The following is a 23,536-nucleotide window of genomic DNA, read 5'->3' as shown; positions in this document are numbered from 1 at the left end:
ACCCTTTGTAGAGAAGACCAACCATTGTCCAGCTCAGTTTAGACCTGGATTCATAACTTCAGTCTATGTCATGTACTATAGGGAATTACAAGATCCCATTGTGGACGCACATCCAAGCTAGGTCTTCCAGTCAACTTTATCAGCAGTAAAGCTGACATTTTTTTCTATCTGACTTCTGTGTTTAATTTCTCAATTGATTCTGGACTCATAAAAAAGTAGTGATATGATTTATTGTCACCGTTAATTCAGCACAACCATCCCCTACCCCTCTCTGGCAATGCATACAATGATTCAAGTCTCCCTATCACTTGCCATCCCCCAAATCTGCAGTGCTTTTCTCCCTTGTGACCTTTTATATTTTGTTTGTGATTCCCTTTGCTCAGAATGTCCTGATTTTCTCCACTTGTAAACCTCTACTTATCATCAAGATTAAAAGCAAATGCATTTCTAAAACCGTATCCTAAAACATATTATCTACTTCCATAATGACAATGTAATAATCAGAGACTGTTTCTGAATAAAGATCTAGCACAAAATAACCTGTTATAAAATAAAATACACACTTTCTATAATACTCTATAAATATTTTTTAAGAGTAAACTTATTTTCCAAGTTTTACAAAGCATGTGCAAAGCTAGTCCATGCGTTAAATCATGGTGGTGCTGTTAAAAACATTTTTAAAAACTATTCCATGTTTTGATTTTATTACAATCCTCAAAGACAATAAACAGACTATAGGACACATGAAAAATAGAACCCTAGCCCTGGCTCAGTGGGTTGAATGCCAGCATGCAAATCAAGGGGTCACCAGTTCGATTTCCAGTCAGGGCACATGCCTGGGTTGCAGGCCAGGTCCCTGGGGGGGCAGGTGTGTGAGAGGCAACCACACATTGATGTTTCTCTCCCTCTCTTTCTCCTTCCTTTCCCCTCTCTAAAAACAAATAAATAAAATTTAAAAAATAGAACCCTACTGTAACATTGACCAACTAATTATACACTAGCTCTTAACCATTAATAAAAATAATTATTGTCTTAGTTCCTTCAATGTTTATTATTATTGTTGTTATTATTATTATTATGGGTATGGCTCACATTGCATTAAAAAAGCTAGCCAGATAATTCATTGAATGCATCCCTGTTTACCCAGCCTAGAAACTTAGTCATTCTACCAACCAGCATAATTTGGCTTATTAAAGAAAAGAGGAGTCATCAAAGAGCGGGCTGTTTTAAAATTTTTGTGCAGGACTGTAAAGAATGGTCTCTGAAATTAGGAATGTTTATCTGTTTTATCTCCAAACAACATTTCCTTGGAAGAGGAAGATTGTTTAAAATAGAGCAGAACTCGGGGGTAGGGTTGGTTATACCCTTTAAGAAGGCAACTTTGGCAGGTGTGCCTGCCTTCATCACAGGGCTATGAGAAAGTTGCCCCATAGGCTGGAATGATTCCCCATTTCCACTCCCTGCCCACAGCCCCCTGTATCTCCAGACTCTATTATACCATCCAGGGCTGTTTACTGCAAACAGCAGGAGTTGATTCTGGTTAATTTTGGACAAAAAAAAAGTGTTAATTGGCAAGAAATGGGACTTCTGGTTCACAGACTCTTAGAGCAAGCGGAGGAACCAGCTCTCCGAGCCAGGAAGGGTTTAGAGGGAGCCAGGTGGTGGAATTGCGGCCAACTTGCACCAGGGACCCAGCTGGTCAGGCTGTGCTGCCCAGTCCCGCTGGTCCCACCGACACCCACCCAACATGTGTCACCGACTGGTAGGTCCTTTGTCTTTGCAAAATGAAATGGAAATTGTTTCTGTTTCTTTGTGTCACTTGTCCCACAGCCAGAGTCCTGCATGGGAATATGGCTAGCTGAGTGCAGGTCTTACGTTCTCTGGACAGATTTCACAGGAGGAGGCCAAGTCCTGACTCCCACCGAGGCTCATGCAAGACCAGATTCCCAGGGAGGTTCAGTCCTTCCCCGGCGCAGTTGGAGGTTCAATGCTGGACAGTCACAGACAAGAATCTCTTTTTATCCCTACTTACATTTTAGTTTGAACAAGTATTACCCCTCCTTACTTTTTAGTTTTAAATATGAATTTCACTTCCTCAGGGAGGCCTTCCCTGACTTTCCAGACTTAGTAGGACACCCCATTAAATGGTTTCATAGCACCCCAAAACCTCTTTTAGCACACTTACTGTATTCCTAATGAGTTATCTGTAGGCATCTGCTTAGTCCAGGTTTCTCCACCTAGGTTATACATTTGAAAGGTCAGGAGTTATGTTAGTTGTGACTGTTGCTTTATTCCTAAAGCAAACTGCAGGGCCTAGAATGTGGTAAAGCCTCTCTCCATATGTGTTTGATCTTCTCTATTTCTCTATTTCTAATTTACAGTCTCTCCCCACCCCTCTTCAGCTGATACTGACTTCTGGATAATTTCTTTAGATCTACTCTCCAGTTTATTTAGTTTCTGTTCACCTGTGTCTCATAGACCATTTAACATATTCAGAGAGTTTTTAATTTCAACTATTATTTTTATTTCTAAAAGTTATATTTGATTTTTTTAATCTGCCTTCTTAATTTTATTGTTTTTTATTGTACTTTCGAGTTATTCTTTTTTTTTTCTTTGAGTACATTTATTTTGTATTCTGTCCCTGATAAGCCTAGTAATTTTGCAGGTCTGATTCTGTAGCTTGTGGTTCATCTTGCATGGTGATTCTCTTTCCTATCATTTTATTTTGTTCTTGTCTAGTGGTTTCCATTAAGAGCTCATGATTTGCCCTGGCTGGGCATCTCAGTTGGTTGAGCATTGTCCTATGCTCCAAAAGGTTGCCTGTTTGATCCTCGATCAGAGCACATATGTAGGTTGCAGGTTTCCCTGTTGGGATGCATATGGGAAGCCACCAATCAATGCCTCTCTCTCTCTCTCTCTCTCTCTCTCTCTCTCTCCACACACACACACACACACACACACACACACACACACCCTTCCTCTCTATCTAAAACCAACTTAAAAGCATATCCTTGGGTGAGGATTTAAAAAAAGACAAAGAGTTCATGATCCTTGAATGGTTACCTGGAAAAAATTATTTGATACCTGGATTTAAATTTTATTCTCCAGAGAGGAGTTTGTTTTTTTCTTTCTCTTTTCTTTTCTTTTTTCTTTTGTTACATGTATAATATTAATTGTTTTATCTGAAACACAGAGGTGGTTAGAAATTCATAGGGGATATTTTTTCTTTTCCTGCCCTTCTACAGCCAATGCCAACTCAGACGCCTTCTTTGCCGCCTTCTGTGGGGTTTTTTCTTCCCCTAATGTAGCCATGGAAGATGTTTCCCTTTGGGATTCAGTATGCTGAGCCAGTAATGGTTCCAAACGCCCCACCTTTTGAGTCCCAGACTGTCTCTCTCATGTCCTGCATAGACAGCCCAATTAAACCCTGACTTTGAGCCACAGGGACTCCACTAGTTCCCCAAGGACAAACCCAAGTTCACTGCTTGTGCTTCCGTCTGGATTCTTACTTTTAAATCTTTTCTCTTTTGCTCTCTTGAGAATTCACTTTGTTTCTGCCAACTCAAACATGAACAAATAAATGACTTTTATATCTTATCCAGAATTCTCAGTTTTGTTCTTTCAGTAGAGATTTTCTGAATACAAAATTTGTAAGATTGCTGGAAACAGCTGCCCAACCACAAATAACTGCTATCTGACTTCTAACACCAAAAACTGGTTTCCTGGTTTTTGAACTTTATACAAATGAAATCATTAAGTATGATTTTTGTGGTTGGCTTCTTTTGTTCCATAATAGGTTTGTGACAATAGGTTTGTAATAGGTTCTATGCTATTAAGTGTCATAGCTACATGGAATTCTATTTTCTTAATATCCTATGATTTATTATCTAGTAGCTAGTGTTTATAATTCTTTGCTTCAGGGTTTTGGGCTACATAAAACCAGAAACAGCTTGCTGTTAATGCTCTACCCATTTTTAAAGCCTAATTTACTGACAAGATAATATTGGTTGGCCAGGGAGAGTGGGTTCAGTTAATGAGAACTCAGAGGGCAAGGCGGGTAAAGACAGAGATTCCCATGGTCGGAACTGAGGTGGAGGTCAGTGGGTCAGGAAATAGCAGAGGCCAGAGGGTCTGAGTAGCTACTTATGCTGATTCCAGGAAGGTGACTACATAACTTGTTATCAGAACCCAGACACTTAAGAGTGATAGGGTGTGCTACTAATAATTATAGTGATAGGGCATGAAAATAAACCTCAGTGGAAACTTATAAATGCAGTTGCTCATGCGTCTTTGAGTGTTTCATAGAACATTCATGTAGCAGATCGTAGGGAGAGCAGCTTTGTCACTGGAGGATCATGGGACTGGAAACTTCAGGTATAACCCCTGTTACCCCCAAAGCCTGCACGTATCTATAAAGTAAATTGATGCAGGTGAGTGTGTGTGCTTTCTTACATATCAGTGTCGTATTTTGACCTTCTCATATATAGCAAAGGCCTGTCTGTGGCCCTTGGCAGAGCTGAGAGCAGATGGCAGGGGCGGGGGGTGGGGGGAGGAGTGTCTTTACTGCTCTGAGCAGCTCAAGGTGCTAGAAGCCTGTTGTCTGAGGTGCTCTTTCTGTAGCACCTACAACTCTGGTCTAACTTTTTTTTTTGTATTATTTTCAAATCTCCCTTTGAAAATTTTGAAATGGTAGCCAAAATAAGTTTGGAGCCACTCTTCCTTAAAGTCAAGCTCAGGTGTCCAAGTTAATGAAAGAGAGGAAAAATGAGGTACCCAACCTCACACCAGAAGTCCTGAAATCTCTGGAGTAAAAGGAAACTTTGAATGGCTCACCAGAGTCCCAAGATGCTGGGTAAGAATCATCTTCCTCGCCCTAAGCAACGAGTGCAATACCTTCCCTGCAGGGACAGTCTGAAAAATTCCTAGAGGAAATGGCGCCTAATGAGGTCCCGAGATCACCAAAGAGCATCATCGAGTTCTTCATGATATGCTAGCTGGGGTTCTGGGGAAAATGAGCATTGCTACTTTTTCTCCTGAAGTCAATGCAGACCATCTGAGAATATCCACAGACAGAAATCTTGGTCTATTCCTAGAGCACCTGGAGACTGGGATCTGCAGAAGCCCCGGTCCTCAGCACCAGGGGAGTCAGCAGTGTTGACACGAGGCTGTCTGCTTCACGCACTAACACCATTCTCTCTGGTGGGCTGATGGAAGAAGAGATGCAGGCAACCCAGCACTGAGGGAACCAGAGGGAAGGGAGGTGAATGCCTGAATCCCATCTTCTCTGATGAATTTCTTGTAAACCCATAACCAAGAGGTCTGGGGTATATTGATCTCCCCTCTGCTCTCAACACTGACTTTGAAAAGATGGAATGAGGGGGCTTAGAAGATGAAGGTAGGATGAGCAGAGACAGCAAGGGACACTGCTGGCTTTCTCCCCAGGGGGTGGGTGGGGGACAGGACCCCGTAGCTGGCAGGGGAAGGAGGCAAAGGGTGGGTGGAGACAGTGGGGTACACGAGAGCTCTCAGCACATCCTGAGGCAGTGGGCTTCAGGTTGTACTCCCGGCTCCTGGGCTGTCTTTCTGAGACTCCTTGGGCAGCCAACACAGGTATTCAATCTTCTCATCTCTGAGGAAGGGATGGAATTCTTGCCACACATGCTCACGGACTCTAGCCAAGATTCAGGGTCAGCCCAGGGGCACTGAGACTCAGTCACAGGCACATGACAGTGCTCAGGTGGGGGCATCAGGGAGTGTTACTGAACCAGCCTGTGTGCCCGATGCTTCCAAAAACCAAAAGTCAAAACATCAGGGTTTGACGTAAGTAAGGGTTTATTGATCGAAAAGGTACCAAGCAAGCAGATGGGAGACCTACTGGTGCCTCAAATCCATCTTGCTTGATTGACTAGGCAAAGGGTTTTTAAGGGGCTAAGGGGAACAGGTGTGCAGAAGTGCTGGTGGAGCGAGTATTCTTGGAGGACCTTGGAACTTGGCCACACATGGTGAAGGGGCATCAACACCAGATCTTCCTGGACAACAGACCAAGTTCCAGTTATGTCCTGGTCCTTCGGTTCTATGGGGTCGGGCAGGGGTTGGGGGCTTTGGTTCCAGGTGCAGCTGGAGGCCAGAGTTCTCCCATCTACGCATGCTCCAGCTGCAACTTGTGGTTTTGGTCTGTGGTCTCTGAATAACAACTGAGCACCTCATCAGACAGGGGAGAACCATTTTGAGCTGGTTTCACGCTTGTAGGAAGCAAGGTGCAAGGGAGGGCAGCCAGCTCCATCTCATCTCTCTCATCATCCATGCTCCTGCCGATCATCAATTGATGTATTTTTCCCTTGTTTCCACAGAGCACCCCTCAGAAGAGAATGACTCCGAGAAATAGCTCCTCAGTGACTGAATTTATTTTTGTGGGATTCTCAGAACAGTCAGAGCTCCATGTCCCCCTGTTCCTCCTGTTCTTAGGGATCTATGTGTTTACCATGGTGGGCAACTTCGGCTTGATCACCCTAATTGGGCTGAATTCTAGCCTTCACACTCCAATGTACTTTTTCCTTTTCAACTTGTCTTTTGTAGATCTCTGTTACTCTTGCGTCTTTACCCCCAAAATGCTGAATGATTTTGTGTCAGAAAATATCATCTCTTTCTCGGGATGCATGACTCAACTATTTTTCTTCTGTTTCTTTGTCAGTTCTGAGTGCTACGTGCTGGTAGCCATGGCGTATGACCGCTATGTGGCTATCTGCAAGCCTCTGCTGTACACGGTCACCATGTCCCCCCAGGTCTGTGCTCTGCTGATGTTCATTTCCTACATGGCAGGGTTCGCGGGGGCCATGGCCCACACTGGAAGCATGCTGAGACTGAGCTTCTGCGACTCCAACGTCATCAACCATTACCTGTGCGAAGTACTCCCCCTCCTGCAGCTCTCCTGCACCAGCACCCGGTCCAATGGGCTGGTGTTTTCTGTTGTTGTTGGAGTGGTCATCTCGACATCTAGCGTTAGCATCTTCATCTCTTACACTTTGATTCTCCACAGTATCCTCCGTATCCCTTCTGCAGAGGGAAGGGCCAAAGCCTTCAGCACATGCAGCTCCCACGTCCTTGCTGTGGCTCTGTTTTTTGGGTCAGGGGCATTTACCTACCTAGCAACCTCTCTCCCTGGGTCTGTGGACCAGAGCAAGTATGCTTCCGTCTTCTACACCAACGTGGTTCCCATGCTCAACCCTTTGATCTACAGTTTGAGGAACAAGGACGTTAAACTTGCCCTGGGTAAAACCCTGAAAAGAGTGCTTTTGTGAGGGTTCTGTTTATATCAGTTAATTACTGAGAAGCATCATTGTATCTTTTTATCTACAGATGGGGGAATTTTCATTTTTTCTCTAATAGGGTCTTCTCTCCACTTTAATAGTTGGAAGTCTCTTGTTTATACTCTTCTTGAGGATGTGCATATAATAGTATATATTTTATACTACATAAATGGGTTCATTGCATGCAATTTAGCATTGATTAAGTGGCTATTACTTACTTGACTCTAATGTGGGCCCAAGAGATGAGTAAGACAAGGTCCCATGCCTTCCGTCCTTTTCTTGGTAGGCTGAATGGGCTCATCCGAGTGACACTTCTGGCTGGGAGGTAGGGCAAGTGGTGATATGAAGGTCCACAAGAGTGAATGTGGTTTTCTTCAGTTATGGGAGCAGCCTTGGACCATAGGTAAGATCGTCTCCCAGTTCCCAGAGAGATTGCTTGTCTGGAAAGATCATAAATCATCTCTTTCATACACATAAATATACACAAAAGAGAAGGCTTCACCCAAGAGCCCCTTATGTGGTCTGAAATTTTTTTTTATTTTAGAGGGAGAGGATGGGGACAGAGACAGACAGAAGCAGAGAGCGACAGAGAGAGAAACACTGGTGTGAGAGAGAAATATTGACCAGTTGCCTCCTGTGCTTGCCCTTGTTGGGCACCAAACCCATAACCTAGGTATGTGCCCTACAACATTTCGGTGCACGGGATGACACTTCAACCAACAGGGCCACCTGGCCAGGGTCTGAAATGTAAAGATAAATCGAAACTAAAATATTTTGTTTCAATTTTAGAACTCTTTGGCCTTGGGATAGTAATCATGGGGTAAGCAGTCTTGTAATTGGGTCAAGTTAGGGGCTCTGGATAGTAAGGCTGAAAGCAAAAGGAGAAGCTCCGTGGATGTATGTGAGTATGTTACCTGCTACCTCTATCCTGACCTGAAGGTACACTATGGGACATTTGGGGAGATCCTTCTATTCTTTATAGTAAATTTAGACTTTACTGTCTCTAAGTGTGTGTGTGTGTGTGTGTGTGTGTGTGTGTGTGTGTGTGTGTTACAGTTAGAAGAATCAGGGAGAAAGAAGAATCATATTACACTCCCCGCTGGCAGGGAGACTTGGAAGGGATCCAGATCTTGAGAGCCAAAGGTTACTCCGAACTGCTCTGCTGAAGGCGCTCTCTTCTGTGTAGGATAGCTCCAATTTTGAGGGATACTTCCTCCAAAACTGCCCCTTGCGTAGGCAGGAAGGTGAACCTGCAACCAGAGCAACCCATGTGGAGAGGAGGGGGGTGAAGACTCGTGTGGTCAGAAGAAGGGGACCCACTCTGAGCAGAGGCTAGAATGTGGGGTGTCCTCACAGAAACCCTCTGTCAAGAGTATTCATACTTTTTTTGGATATGGGGAGAGTTGTGTAAAGTACTGAGTTTATGCATTTTGCTTTGCTTATATTTCTCCAACCCTTCCCTAAAACTGGATAGTTTCCAAGTGTGTCTCAGCACCAGAAACAAGGCAGCAAAGGGCAGTAAGGGCTTCCTCACACTTACCACCTTGCGGACACACACGTGGAAGGAGCAGCATCGTACTGACGAGAAGGGTAGTTCAAGGGTACCAAGGCTACTACTGTAAGGAAGGGGTTTCATCACCAAAAAGGACATATGTGGGAAAAAGAAAGGGTTGCAACCCCGGACAAGCAGACATGGCAAGCCGTGTGTGCATTCTCACCTGGGTGCCAAATGGAGGGGTGCTTACATAAGGGAAAATGGCAGCTGAGGCAAGGGGACATTAGAACCATAGAGCTTTATTAGAAACGGTTTTTACTGCTTGGTTCTTGGATGTAGCGTTTTCACAATTAGGCAGAGTGCGAGAGCTTCCATTAAAGTCCTACAGCCTCCCACAGACTCTCCCAACTGGTTATGTTTTCTTAAAGTTCCAGTTAGTCTTTGTCCGTCTCTATGGCGTTCACGATGAATGCAATGCTCACACACCCCAGATTTGTTCTCCATCTGGAACTAGATCTCCACCCACCACACTGGTTTTCTTTTCTAACCCGGATGCCTCCTAGACCTGACACAGCACAAAGGGTCCAGCTCCAAAATCTCCGTCTCCTTCTTGCTCATCTTGGCCGAGCCCCACACATAACACCCAAAAGGACAATGACACTGTTGGCCGAGGGACCCGTTCCCTGGCCCAGAAGCATTTTCTCAGCCCACGTCATCTCCCCATGTCACAGATGGTCCACTGCCTGGGACTGTTCGTTATCTTCCCTCTGGCAGGTACCTCCAAACACTTCTCTCCTTTTCCAAGACAAACAACACCTGCCTCACTCCTTAAACCACTTTGTTTTTGTTTTCCCCCCCAGTTTGAGCTGTGAAAAACAGAGCTGCTACGAACTTTCGGCCCGAGACTCTTTGAGTGAACATAGTGGTGTCAGTCCCAAGGGAGGGTCCTCCAGAGCGTGATGCTGAACTCCCTGGGGGGCTCACAGGACTCCACTGAGCTGACTTCCTGGAGGTCAAACCGACACCACCACACGGCCCGCAGGCCCCCAGCCCAGCCTGCCCCACCATATATCATATTGTCGGCCCAAACTACCCAAGGCCTGGCTGACCTAAGACACTTACCAGGCAGGATGTTCCAAGGGCTTGCAGGTTTCCTTCTGGAGCCAAGCCGGTCAGACCTTTCTTTATAACGTGCAAGTGCTGCACGTCCCAGACCTGCAGAGTCAGCCCTTTATGGCACAGGTTTCATTTCTCTGGGATAAACGCCCCGAGGGGTTGTGTTGCTGGGATGTGTAATGACAGCATGCTTTTGTTATTGTTGTCTGCTTTCTCTCTTTTTCCTAATGCCATACTGTTTTCCAGAGCAGCTATATCATTTTACATCACCGCCATCAACTCGTGAGTGACTGGTTTCTCCACATCCTCACCAGCATGCAGGACTGACTGTCCTTACATTTATTTTAAGGGTTTCTGATATGTGCGTCAGACTATCTCACTATGCTTTCAACGTTTCCATCCGCTTCTCTGCCATCTGTACGTTCTCCTCAGTGAAACACCTGTTCATGTCCGTCGCCCATTGTAACAGCGTTGTTTGTTTTCACTGCCACGTTTTGAGGAGTCTCAAACCTTCGGACACTGCCCCCTGACTGGATACGTGGTTTGCAAATATTTCCACCCAGTGTGCACTTTGTCATTTCATTTGTCACAGAGCCTAGGTTTTAAATTTTAGTAAATTATAATTTATTCATTTCTTTTTAGATAGATCACATGTGGGGGTTCGAGTCTAAAGTCCCTGTGCCTGGCGCTAGAGCCCCAGTTTTTCTTACAGAGTTTTCCCCAGTGTTTTGCATTTTACATATAAGCATTTTATGTGCTTATATGTAAGCACTTGGAGTTAATGTTTTCATGAGCTGTGAGGTGTAGGTGTTTACGTCGAGGGCTTTTTGTTTTGTTTGCCTGTGGATATCTGATGGCCCCACTCCCACTCAATGGAAAGGCCGTCTTTTCTCCTATGAATTGCTTTGCACATCCTTGCACATCCGCTAAAATCAGCTGGGCTTCTTTGTTTGGGTCTCTACTCTGTTCCATTGACCGACCTGTCTGTACCTCCGCCAACATTGCACAGAATTCTTGGCTCCATAATAACTGTTAAAATAGGGGAAGTTTTATTCTGGTTTTGCAAAATTGTTATTCTAACTCATTTGCCTTTCCTTATAAGTATTTTTAAAAGAAAGTGCATATTTTCACTTTTAAGAGCTCTACAACTTCTTGTTGTTGTTGTCATTTTTGTTGTTGTTTTTCATTTAACAGCCCATCACCAATACCTTTCTATGTCGGTACCTATTGATCTGTTTCATTTTAAAAGTAAAAATAACAATGAACCAGAACCCAAATCCATACTGTTGCATTGTACTGAAGCACAGGAATCTACTTAACCTGGTCCCTCTTAATGACTATTTTTTCCCAGTTTTCTATTATTATAATAAGTAACGCTGAAATCAATAATCATATTGCACGTGTGTTTGCACACATGTTCCCCATGTGTTGCCATTTGACTTTGCTTGTAGTATAGGCAGAGATCAATTTTGTTTTTAACTTTATTCAAGTGTTTCTGAGTACTTCCAAGGTTTCAGTTTTACAGCCCCGCCCCGCCAAGTCCCTAAAGAACTGATGAAGCCCACTCTGGGGCCGGGGAGAAGCTCTGGGAAGCCTGAACTGGGCGTCTAGGGGAATTGCCAGTCCTCTCCAGAGCCCAGAAACGGCCAGCGCCAGCTGGGAGTCATGTGGGGGGAATTCTAACCCATTCCTGTCAGCAACCCATAAACATTTTCAAATTTCCATTCTGCTGTCGGGGTCATGCCCTACCAGCTGGGAGCTTCGTGGTTAATGCCACGGGCCACCCGCCCCGGGCGGGGAGACCCGATCCTAGGTGGACTGAGAGGAGATCCGGTGTCCGGGTGGCCCGCAGAGCGCCCTCGCCAGTCAGCCCGTGCGTTGGGATGGGTCCTGCTGGCTTTCGTGCCAGTTGTCGGGCGCCATCTGGCGGCCACTTTTATGTAGTGTCTTCCCTCCGGAGCTCCCTCGAAATATGCAACGGATGGGATGTGGCCCTGGTGTCAGCTGCCTACTTCCAGGAGGCCGGCGACCTTAGCGGGATCATCCTGGTGATGCCAGGTCGTCAGCCGCATCATCTGTTCGCTGAGCTTAAACATCCAGGGGTTTCCATCGCCGCTCTCCCGGGCTAGATTATGAGGCTGCCGGGGTTGGGGGTTGACCAGCACGCAGGTGCCCGTACCCTGTGGGATTGACAGGGGTGTCAAGGGTTAAACGGAGAGGATTCCCGCTCCTGGGCACCTTCCCACAAGTGTTCCGGCTGTCGGAGGCGCCTCCAAGGAGTTTTTCCAAGTTCTGCTTCAGAGACCAGACCTGCTCCTTCCCGCTGGATGGTTCGGAAGGGCGTCTCCAGAGGACGGGACTCTCACTAATTTTTCCTAGTCCCACTCTGGACAAGGGAACCAGCGCGGGCTGGACGGATACATCTGTGTAGAGAGCCCATCCCAAGTGTGGGTGTGAGTGATGCCCGGTGGTCGGGACTTCCCCAAATATTTCCAAGGCCCCTCCCTGGAGCTTCGGCCAAGACGAGGCCGGCAGGGGACTTCGCACCACCTCTTTGTCTTCTTTCCCACCATATAGTTCTGGGGCAGGACTGCAAGAAGGCCAGGCTCCCAGGGCGCAGCTGCGCGCTCCAGCAGGCCTGGGGATCCAGGCCCTTCCCTGTGCGGTCCGCGCGCCGTGCTGCACGCCACCTGGCGGCCACTTTATGTAGCTTTCTTCTCTAGCTCCGGTGGAAATGCGAGTGGGATCCAATCCAGCCCAGTGTCTGCGACAGAGCCTGGGAGGCTATCTGCAAGGACAGAGTCATTCTGTTACAAAATTATGATGAGAACTTTCAAGATCTACTTTCAAATATGCAATACACTATTATCTACTATTGTCACTATGCTACCCCATGACTTACTGCCATCACCCAATGGGCTCATGAACAAAGTGGTCACGGTGGCAGGGATGGAGGTCATGCATGAGCTCAGCAACATGCACTTCCACTCACCAGGGCAGACCTGGCTTCACCCACCATGGCTGAGACCAACACTGAGTCCCCAGTATGGGGTGATCCTCCAGCTAGCTACCTGGCGGCAGGGTGACTGCACTGGAGCCCTTCCAAATGGAAAGGGCAGCGTTTTCTTCTTACTGGAATACATGCTTACTCTGGATATGGACTTTCCTCCCCTGCACACAATGCTACTGCCAGAATTACTACCCATGGACTTGCAGGGTACCTTATTCACCATCCTGCTATTCCACACAGCATTGTTTCTAATCCAGGAACTCCCCTCGAAGCAGAGGGTGCACAGCAATGGAGCCATGCTCTGGAATCCACTAGGCTTGCCATGTCCCCCACCAACTGGCTTCATGGTGCAGCAGAATGGCCTTTTGAAGACTCGGCTACAGCACCAGCCAGGGAGCACTACCTCGTGGGGCTGCTGCCAGGTTCTCCAGAAGGCTGCACAAGCTCTGAAGCAGTGTCCAGTCTGGGAGCTGTATTTCTGATAGCCAGGCTCCATGGATCCAGACATCAAGGGTGGATAAGTAGCAGCACCATGCCCATGTCTCACAAACTCTATGTTCTGCTGCCTGAAGGACTGACTTACAGAGGGAGAGAGGCTTCCAGGAGGGGCCACAACAGTGATTCTCTTGAATAGGAAGTCAAGGCTGCCACTTGGCCATTTGGGGCTCCTCATACCTATGAATAAGCAAAGGAGGAGGTTACAGTGCTAACCTCACCTACCAATGGGAAATCGGACTCTGCTCAGCAGTGGAGCCAAGGAAGAGTGTGTCCGGGCTGCAGGAGACCTGTTCGGCCATCTCCCAGTGTAACCACGTCCTGGATCAAGGTCGGTGGAAAACTACAGCAACCCCACATGACTGTATTTGGAGACAGGGCCTTTGAAGGATGTAATTACCTTAAATGAGTCCTCAGGGTGGAACCTAATCCAATATGGCTGATGTCCTTGTGAGAAGAGATCAGCACGCAGACACGGGACACAGAGAGAAGATCATGTGAGGACACAGCAAGAAGGTGGTTATCTGCAGGCCGAGGAGAGAGGCCCCGGGAGAAAACAACCCATCAGACATCGTGATCTCGGGCTTACAGACTCCAGACCTGTGAGCAAATAAGTTTCTGTGGTTTAAATAACACAGTCTGTGCAGTACTTTGTTCCGACAGCCCAAGCACACTAATCCAGTGACCATCTCATCTTCTGGGCACTCATGTTTCCATTATAAAGCCAGGCCTGGTTACAGAGGCTCTGGGAAAGCAACATCCCCCTACCACTGTCCACAGGCACGTATGCGATAACAGAAATGCAGTGTGGGGGGGGGCATAGTGTCGTTGTGGGTGTAAACACCACTTATGATGAGTCCCACATGCTCTTTGCTAATTCCTCCTCCAGGCCCACGTCATTGGCACAGTGCTCATGGCCAGGTGGACAGGGAGAATAGGGTGATCATTAGGCAACCAAGTGAGGTCCACTTCTTGTCGTCTAGCGGACAGGCAGACTCCTTCTGTGCTGCAGGGGAGCCAAGCCTTCTACCCTTTCCCTCCTTCCCTGCTGCCTCTAAGTGCAGAACTCAGCACATCTCTGTGTTACTGACGTCAGTGAGCCCCAGGAAGAGTTTCATTACCAGTTGGAGTGAAATAGTTTCACTTTCCCCATGGCACAGGATGGTGAGTACCAACCATGGAGTGCTTTCCTCAGCGTTAGGGGTCCCCTGCTTAATCTCTAACCAACCATCAGTGCAAACTCATCAGGGGTCTCTGGTACAGCAAAGACCACTTGCCCCTCATTACCAAACACTTCAGCGACCAGGTCCACAGCCCAAAGGGTTATACTCTGCATCTGGCCAGCGAGCTTGCAGAGTCTCCCCTATCTTTTTTCCAGAGCATTGTGACCTTGCCAACCTCCAGGAGGAGAGGGTAAGGCCTGATGGTGTTAACCTGTTCGGAGAATGCAGGACAAGGCCCCCTAGCATGTAGCCTATTTTCCGCAGCACAGATGCGCCCACTTTTGCCGGAGCTGTAGCTTTAGCAACAGGAACATAAATAAACTTTTCACTTTGTAAAAGATAGAAAATGTTCTCTGCCTGCCCAAGGGAGGCAGTGCTGTGAGTCGGCTGACCTTATTTCAAGAAAATCTGCTCAGCCAGCAAGGTATCATTTATACAGCAAACACCTGAGCATCAGAGGACGGTTTCTAACTACAGAAACACCCACAGTGCACACTGAAAAACCAATTACACGTTTGTACAACAGTGTCTCCCACGAATCAGACCAAGCATTACTCACAAGGTTCCTTTCACTTCTTTTTCTTTCTTCAAAGCAAATTTTTAGCCCAGACTCTACTAGGTATTTTTTAAAATAGAAACACAGACCCAAAAGGTTTAATGAGGCTCACTCCTGTTGCTGTGGTTTCCTTTCCCAAGTCTAGGCAGCCCAGCCAGGGCTCACGTTTGTTGCTGTGATCTTGCTCCTTCTGTCCTAAGCCCATCCTTTGTCTCACTGTCCCCAGCTTCAATAAACACTCTCAAAAGCCCCTGGACTCTGTGTTGAATTCTTTCCCACACAAAGTCCAGAACTCACACATCCCGGACGGTGAGGGGGCAGACCTGCCTCCCCCGGTCCCTCTCCCATGACAAGGCTTGTTCTCTCTAAGGCAGGAAATCCCTGTCTCCTGCCCCCAGGAGCCCATTAGAATATTCAGCAGTCCAACTTTTTGGTAGGTTTTTATCTTTTATAAAAAGTGTAATCGGGGGTTTCCAATAATTTATTGTCAAGGGCAGAATGAGGGGCTGCGGATGGCAGTTGAATGCCAGGCATTGCCTCTGAAAAGGGGGTGGGGGGTGGGCTGCAGAAACCACGTTAGTGCCACCTGTCACTACTAGAACCAGTAAGTAGAGACAAGGATTAAATCTTTATGGGCACTTTATTCAGATGCCAGGGATCTGAGAAGACAGCAGGTTATGTATGCCCAAAATTGTCTTAACATTTCATCTCCAGTTATAAAGAAGAAGAAAAGGGTAGGCATGGGGTTTGGAAAAAAAGGTTAATCAGATAAGAGTTGCCGTCAAGGACAATTTTCCTAGTTTTTATCTGCCGGTCAATTCTTTATCTTTCTGACTTTCCCTCCCTGGAACACAATGGCTCAGATAACATCTCCCTCACTTGCAGACCCCCCAACCCCACCCCCACCCCCTACCAAAGGCAGAATTGCTTGTGACTAGTTCCTGGAAAATCAGCTTTCCACCCGCATTATTCACCTAAGTCTATCAAGGAGAACTACAGCTAAAACCTCTAGCTCTTAAATTCCTCCATCACTTCCACGGCACAAGCCGTGCCTGGAGACAGAAGGTGTGGTGGGAAGTCACTTGACAAGGGTCCCAGGCAAGCCTCCCACGAGTGAAAGACAGGAAGACTGAGCCCAAAGGTGGCAAAAGCGGCTCAAGGTCACACCGCTTCAAACTGGTGGAGCTCAGGGGGCTTAGTGACTCAAGCACTTTCCGCAGGGAGCCACCGGGTTGGGGCCGCAGGATTCTCAAGCCGCCCCCACAGTCGCATGCTGGCGCCCGACGAGGCCGCCGCACTGCAAAACCCAGCTAGGAGATAAACTGTGCAGAGGAAGCAAGCTGAGAGGGCAGAAGCTGGGAACACATGCTTGCGAGTAGCTTGGAAATCTCGTGAGCTCTAGACTGTAGAGTCACGCCCCTGTGGTTGCGTGGGCGGGACGGCAGGGTAAGGGGCGTAGACAATGCGAGACCCTCCTAGGCGCTTCCGCGGAGGGGCGGGGCGAGCCTCGTTTTGGCGGACGCAGAAAGCTGGGTGCGACCTGCCCAGAACTGTCGTAAAAGGGGGCGGGACGCTCCGCGCTCGGGAGGGACGTAGCGGTGGGGTTCTTTGCTCTGCTCTGCGACTTGTGAGGTGAAAGGTTGAAGGGGATATGGATCGCTACGCGGGGGCCTTCGAGGAGGCGGTGGATGGGACTCGGCAGCAGGAGCGGCACTATCAGCTCCTCTCTGCGCTGCAGAGCCTGGTCAAGGAGCTGCCCAGGTACGCGGCCGCGGCGCGGCGGGTGAGGCCGCTCCAGGTCCTGCCCGAGCTCACCGCGCCCCCCTGCCCGCAGCTCTTTCCAACAGCGCCTGTCCTACACCACGCTCAGCGACCTGGCCCTGGCGCTCCTCGACGGCACCGTGTTCGAGATCGTTCAGGGGCTACTGGAGATCCAACACCTCACCGAGAAGAGCCTATACAACCAGCGCCTGCGGCTGCAGAACGAGCACCGAGGTGCGCGGGGCGGGGTAGGGGGGCGGTGGGACGACGCACGCTCCTCCTGCGGGAGGTCAGCCTGGTAGCTCTCGGTCTCTGAGAGCCGAGCCCTTCCCTGGGTGTCGTTCGAAAGAAGTTCTTAAAATTGACCAGATCAAGGGCGCGGAGGCTTTGCTAGGGCTTTTTTGGTGACAAATGGGCCAAGCCAGCTTCATTTTCTCAGTTGCACTGATCTCCTTTTAGCATAACACTTGCAACTTCTTCCTCGGGCTTTTCCGTGCTCCCACCCCGATCCAGGCAGGATGGCCAAACACTGGAGCAGATCCTGGTGGCGACGGTCCGCCTAGCACTTGGCCGCCTCCAAGGATGCCCTGAAGTGTTGACAGCTGTGTAGCGCCCTTTCTGGTCAGCTTCCTCTCCTGTGGTGCAGAACCCCCCACCAGCTGTACATCGGATTCCCGTGCTCTGTGTCCTGTGGCACCCTTTGGGACCCCAAAACTTAGCCACACGGTGGGCCAAAGCCCCGTGAGTCTCGGCCTCTCCCAGGCATCCTCACTGGGCACGGGGTGTGGGGGGTGCTCCCAAGCCCCTTCCTGCAAGGTATTCTGGGCAGCATTCCCTGCCCCATCAGATTTCCCACTTTTATTATTTTATCGTTCCTCGTCTTATTTGTAAAAAACTTAAAACATCTAGAAACACTGAAACAATAGTATAATGAACACCCATATGTGCTCCAGCCAGATTCAATAATTAACATTCTGCCAAAGTTCTTTATACCCCTAAATCTCTGCAGCATCGTAGGGCCTCACCAGGAGTGGTCAGAATTCCTCTAGACCACGCTTTTCAACCACAGCACTGACGATGTTTGTGGCTAGACAACTGTTAGTGGTGAGACTGTGTCCTGTGCATAGCAGGACGTGTAGAAGCATCCCTGGCTTCCACCAGTAGATGACAGGCCCTCGCTCTGCGAGTCATGACAACCAGAAATGTCTTCAGACCTCTTTGGGGGTCAGCCTTAGCCCAGGATTGAGAGCCAGTGGTCCAGGACAGTAACACTGTCCTGTGTGACCACAGTGGGTAGCCTCCTGAGAAACTAATCATTCACAGGTGTCTTCCGACCTTCAGTCCATAGTCACGTGACCCCACTTGTCTCAGATCGTCTGTTTGTAAGGGTTTAGTGTAGGTTGTGCATTGCCATTGGTTACTTTGGTCTCTCGGCTTCTGGAACCGTCCCCAGCATTTATTGCAGCATTGACTTTTTCAAGACTCCAGGGCCTTCCACCTGCAGCATGTCCCCCCGCTGGCTCTGTCATATTGCTGCTTCAGGCTGGCATTTAACCTGTCTCTCTGCCCTCTGTGTGTCCTGTGAAGAGAACAGCAGGTAGGGCCTGGTGGTATGCAGGGTAAATGTTCCTGGCCAGAAATTCTTTTAGTGATGCAAGGCAACTCTAGGGGGACAGGTGATGTACATCTGCCCCAGGATTCCTGTGTTTCTATCAGAAGTGGGTGATGGTTTCATCAGATTCTTATTATGCATCTATTGAGGTGATCAGTAGTTTTTTGGTTGCTATGGTGAGTTGCACTGAGTTTTTAATTTCTGGGCTAAACTATATTCCTGGAATAAATCCTGCTTGGTCATGATGTATATCCTTTTCGTCTATATTGGACGGGATTTGCTAAATTCTCAAGAATTTTCACCTCTGTCCATGGTGGACATTACTCTGTACTTCTTCTGGGGTCTGTCTGGTGTCAGGGGCTGCTAGCTTCGTGGGATGGGCTGCGAAGTGTCCTCTCCAGTTTTCCAGAAGCGTTTATGTAGGATCGGTGTTACCTCTTCCACATGTGCGTGGCTGTCTTTGTAAACGTTTCTGTTGGGGCACAAGATGCGTGCGTTCACAGATACAGATCCAAAATACAGTTTATTTTTGTCATTTTTTAATCCTCACCCAAGGATATGTCTATTATTATTATTATTTCTTTTTAATTTAGCAAGAGGGCCCTGGCTGGCGTAGCTCAGTAGATTGAGCACAGGCTGCGAACCAAAGCATCGCAGGTTCGATTCCCAGTCAGGGCACATGCTTGGGTTGTGGGCCAGGTCCACAGTGGGGGCCACATGAGAGGCAACCACATATTGATGTTTCTCTCTCTTTCTCCTTCCCTTCACCTCTCTAAGAAAATAAATAAAATATTTTTTAAAAAATTAAAAAAAAATTTAGCAAGAGGAAGGGGGAAAAATAGAAACATTGATCAGTTGCTTCCCGTCCGCTTCCCGACCGGGAATAGAGCCCGCATGCTCGGTATGTGCCCTGACCACTAGCCCGCAGCCTCTGTGGTGTGCGGGTCAGTGCTGCAGTCAGCTGAGCCAGCCAGCCAGGGATCATTAATCTTTTTAATGCTCAAATCGTGCCACATGTGGCCAGTGGAGGAACTTCAGCCTGGCTTCCGAGTCTTTTTTGATGTGTCCCCATCACTCTTTGAGTGCTTCCTTGCTTTCTGGTAGGGGAAGGTGTTCAGGCTCATCTTGTCTTTCCCTGCCTCGGCCCCTCTTCTGGTCAGCCCGCCTCCGGCGTCCCCCAGCTGACCAGCCTCCCATTGGGATGGACCTTCCCCTTGGGCCACCATGAAGCATTTCCACTCCTCCCTCCTTTGGCCGAGTCTCTGCCAAATGCAGGCCGCGGTGGCGGCTCACTCTTGCTGTCAGTAAGTTGTGCTTGCTCTGGTTTTGGTGATATTTGTTTACCTCCACAGAGGTTAGTCGTTGGGGGAGCAAGTAGAGCACTCAATAATAATAATTGTGAAAGGGAAGCCCCCCATTTCTCCATAGAGCTTTGGTTCTTTTTTTTATAAATTGTACTTCATTGTATTTATGTATGTATGTATGTATTAAAGACACGGAGTGCTTCACGAATTCGTGTGCCATCCTTGTGCAAGAGCCATGCTGATCTCTGTAGCATTGCAGTTTTAGTGTACGTGCTGCTTGGGCGAGCCTGGGGCTCGGTTCCGCTCAGTGGAGATTTTTAGATAACTCTCTAGCCCCTTTGCTGCGCGTCCTTCAGAAGAGTTCGGTGCTGCCAACAGTGGGCGTGTGCTTGTGTTAATGGTACGGTTTAGTGGGGCTCAAGGGGCTTTGCTTGCTGGCCCAGGTGAGGCCCTGTCCCGGCAACACAGACTGCCCAGCTCATCCCGGCCTGGGGCTTCCCAGGTCCGGGCCCACCCTACTCCCTCTGGGGGCTGTGTGGGGTGGGGGCTCTGCCCACCTGAAGGGTGCTGCTAAGTAGGGAGCAGCAGTGCCACACTCCCTTGGGCAGTGACCCCTCTCCTCACCCTCCTATCCCTTCACCTGGGTGGTCTTCTAGACATTTCCGTGGATGTCCCATGGATGATGCACAGGTCGCACCCAGGACCACTAGCCAGTGGCCATGTGAACCCAGAAGGCTCCAGACCAAAGTCTCCCACCCCACTGGTCTCAAGTCCAGGCTACAGCCCCGGCCCTGCCCCCATGCCACTGCCCTGCCTCACCTCCTCTCATGCCCCAGGACCCGTCCTGGGTCCCCTGGAGCCCCACTGCTGGAGAAAGGCCCTGCCATGGGTGAGGGCGAGGCTGAGGGGGCCGGGTGGCTGGGAGTCCTCCGGAGCACCACCCAGCTTCTGGTGCAGGACTTCGGGTGGGCTGGGCCATCAGTTGGGGCCTCATGTCTATGCCTTTGGCCTGGCTGCCCTGGGCCTCAACCCAGTGCCAAGGTGGGGCAGGTGCTGAGATGGGAGGTGTTCCCGGGCCCCTCCATCTCGTCCCTGCTGCCTCCTGATGGACTCTCTGGTCTTGTTCCCACCCAGTGCTCAGGCAAGCCCTGCGCCAGAAGCACCAGGAAGCCCAGCAGGCCTGCCGGCCCCACAACTTGCCCATGCTGCAGGCAGCTCAGCAGCGCGAGCAGGAGGTAGGGGTGCAGGCTCTGCCGACAAGCATGGTGGAGGGGCTCGGGGTGGCTTGGGGGCTGCTGGAGTTCCAGTGAGTCCTTGCATGTAGCTTTTCACCTGGGGTGTTGGGGTGTGCCAGGACTGGGCAGAGACAGTGCATTCCCCTCCAGGTGTTCCCCGAGACTGCAGCTCTTGGTGGCCCGGGCCTGTGCAGGGCAGGTGCTGAGTAGCAACCATTGTGCACATGGCCCTGGAGGTGCAAGGGCAATGGTGAGGTGACAGGGACAGTCAGCAGGGGCCCATCCTGCTCAGGGACAGCCAGGAAGCCTCCGTGAAACCCAGAAGCCACAGGTGGTGGGGGTGCATGTGGAGACGTGTGCAGGGCCCGAGGCAGCTGTAAGGCTGGGTGTGCAGGGAGGAGGGGCCAAGTTGGAGTCTGGGGTGACCCCAGTGGGGAAGCAGTGCACACAAAGGCCGTGGGGTGGTGGCCAGGTCACTAGTGAGCAGGGGTGGCACGGGCGACTGGCCAGTTCATGGCGGTCCTGAGCTGTTGGCACTGGGCAAGGCCTGGCACGCCAAGGGAGGACACCGGGCAGGAGATCCTAGAGGAAGAGCCTGCGGGGGGGGGGGGGCAGGGTAGGCAGCCAGGCCCCTCTGGAGGGTTTGCTGTGGCCCAAGGTGTTATCTGTGGGCAGTAAGGGTGCCATCAGTGGTCTTGGAGCCTGAGCTTTTGGGAGGGTGGGAGGTGGCTGGCTGGGATCCTGTATCTGGGGCATTGATGGGTCGGGCCGAGCCCCCGAGCTATACCCCTGAGCAGCCCTCACCGTGGCAGGCAATGGAGCACCGGATCCGGGAGGAGCAGCGGGCAATGGACCAGAAGATCATCCTGGAGCTAGACCGGAAGGTGGCGGACCAGCAGAGCACACTGGAGAAGGCGGGGGTCGCTGGCTTCTATGTGACCACCAACCCACAGGTCAGCACCCTGGGCTTGTCTGGGCACAGCCCAGAGGATGCTAATCCCCAAAGGCCAGATTCCATCTGGGGTTTGGGGCTGGTTGCCTGGGCACGGTATGGGGGTAGGTCTCGCGGGGAGAGGGCTTAGGCTGCAAGAAGGGTTTCTGTGCTGTGTTCAGTGCATAGGCCGGTGGAGTTGCCTCTGCCCACAGGCGGGCAAGCTGCCGGGGAGGTGCTCACTGACCCCTGCTCCGACACGCACTGCAGGGCCCTCTGCTGCTGCTCCCTGCATATGTCTCTGTGCATCAGCCCCAGGCAGCTGTGGGCCCTGCTGCGTGGTGGAATCCCAGCCCCTGGCAGGCTGTGGCCAGGCTTCACTGGAGTCAGCCCTCTGGGCTCATTGCCTGGCACACCCTAGGCCCTGACACCTGCCTCCGGGCCCCTAGGAAAGGAGGCTTCTGCCTGGAGCCTTTGCCCCAGGTGGGACCGGGTGTCATGGCCTCACAGTGGCCCCTCTGCATCCCAGGAGCTGACCCTACAGATGAACCTGTTGGAACTCATCCGGAAGCTGCAGCAAAGGGGCTGCCAGGCGGGGAAGGCAGCCCTGTGACCAGGTGGAGTCCCTGCCAGTTGCCTACTGCCCATCCTGGCTGGGAAGGCAACCCTGTCCCACTGTTCCCACAAGTAGCAGAAAGCTAAGGAATTTGTCTTCCTGACGTGTGGCCACTACCTTCCCAGGTGCCTGCAGCAGGGGTCATATACCCTCTAAGGGCAGGCAGGGTGGGCCCTGACTGTGTCTGCCACCCACCTTTGTCTGGGTTTTCTTGTCAGCTAGAGCTGTGTGGTAGAAGGCGGGCAGGCCCAGCCTACTGGCTCTCTGCCCTGGGGCTGGGCACAGGGTGCAGCTGGAGGTGCTGGCGCCTTCCCTTCCACCAGGCACACCTTGATCTCTGCCATGCCCTGGGCTTTGTGCCTGTTCTGGTCTTGGCCCCGCCCTGGGTGTGTGCGGCCCCCCGAGTGGGAGAGGCCCCACCACCCAAACCCTGTGTGACCCAGGGAAATAAAGGTGCCTCGGTACGGCCTGCATGTGGCTCATGTGACAGCTCTGTGGTGCCTGTCATGACCAGGGCCCTGCCACAGTCCTCACCCAGTGGCTCTGGGGCCTACAGAAGGCCTGGCTAAGGATGCCTCCACAGAGGCCCCTCCCCGGGACTTCCCTCGCAGCCCAGGTCCCGCCTACCACCTTTCCCCTGGCACTGGGGCCACTTGAGTCTGCTCCATGGGGCTGAAGGGATGGGGGTTTCGGGGGGCAGCCATGGGCCTGCTCCTATCAGAGCAGCAAAAGTCTGCTGTGGGCCATGGGCTCAAGGCAGCAGGAAGGGTGCAGGAGGGAGAGACCCAGGATGGGGCAGCACCCACCCCGGGAACATCCTATCTGCCTTGGTCCAAGTCTGGCCCTGCTGTTATCTGGGTGGGCGGGGGGTCCAG

At 50.2% G+C, this 23,536-nt stretch overlaps 2 protein-coding genes and 1 non-coding gene across 3 annotated transcripts; 2 read left to right on the top strand and 1 right to left on the bottom strand.

Moving 5' to 3' along the window:
* The first annotated feature begins 6,365 nt into the window (after positions 1 to 6,365).
* Positions 6,366 to 7,298, top strand: LOC123806629 (olfactory receptor 8B4-like). The gene has a single exon (XM_045819871.1). It carries the CDS (start codon positions 6,369 to 6,371, stop codon positions 7,296 to 7,298), a length of 930 nt encoding a protein of 309 aa, XP_045675827.1. The 5' UTR covers positions 6,366 to 6,368.
* Positions 7,299 to 16,764: 9,466 nt separating this feature from the next.
* DGCR6L (DiGeorge syndrome critical region gene 6 like) lies at positions 16,765 to 23,138 on the top strand. Its single transcript, XM_045819767.1, has 5 exons — positions 16,765 to 16,963; positions 17,037 to 17,197; positions 21,014 to 21,114; positions 21,927 to 22,067; positions 22,575 to 23,138. Exons 1-5 carry the CDS (start codon positions 16,854 to 16,856, stop codon positions 22,656 to 22,658), a joined length of 597 nt encoding a protein of 198 aa, XP_045675723.1. The 5' UTR covers positions 16,765 to 16,853; the 3' UTR covers positions 22,659 to 23,138.
* Positions 20,065 to 20,168, bottom strand: LOC123806673. Its single transcript, XR_006783522.1, has one exon. It is a non-coding gene; the product is annotated as a U6 spliceosomal RNA (small nuclear RNA).
* Positions 23,139 to 23,536: the final 398 nt, after the last annotated feature.

Source organism: Phyllostomus hastatus, unplaced genomic scaffold (assembly GCF_019186645.2).
Source record: "Phyllostomus hastatus isolate PE091 unplaced genomic scaffold, TTU_PhHast_1.1 phas_scaffold_387, whole genome shotgun sequence".
NCBI classification, from domain to species: Eukaryota; Metazoa; Chordata; class Mammalia; order Chiroptera; family Phyllostomidae; genus Phyllostomus; species Phyllostomus hastatus.
The sequence above is the reverse complement of the archived record's forward strand: the minus strand, read 5'-3'. Positions and strand labels throughout refer to the sequence as shown.

Excerpts from the sequence above, each read along its gene's own strand:
- LOC123806629 (XM_045819871.1), top strand. The coding sequence starts at position 6,369 with ATGACTCCGAGAAATAGCTCCTCAGTGACTGAATTTATTTTTGTGGGA.
- DGCR6L (XM_045819767.1), top strand. The coding sequence starts at position 16,854 with ATGGATCGCTACGCGGGGGCCTTCGAGGAGGCGGTGGATGGGACTCGG. Across the intron at positions 16,964-17,036 it reads CTGGTCAAGGAGCTGCCCAG|CTCTTTCCAACAGCGCCTGT; the intron begins GTACGCGGCCGC and ends CCCTGCCCGCAG. Across the intron at positions 22,068-22,574 it reads ATGTGACCACCAACCCACAG|GAGCTGACCCTACAGATGAA; the intron begins GTCAGCACCCTG and ends TCTGCATCCCAG.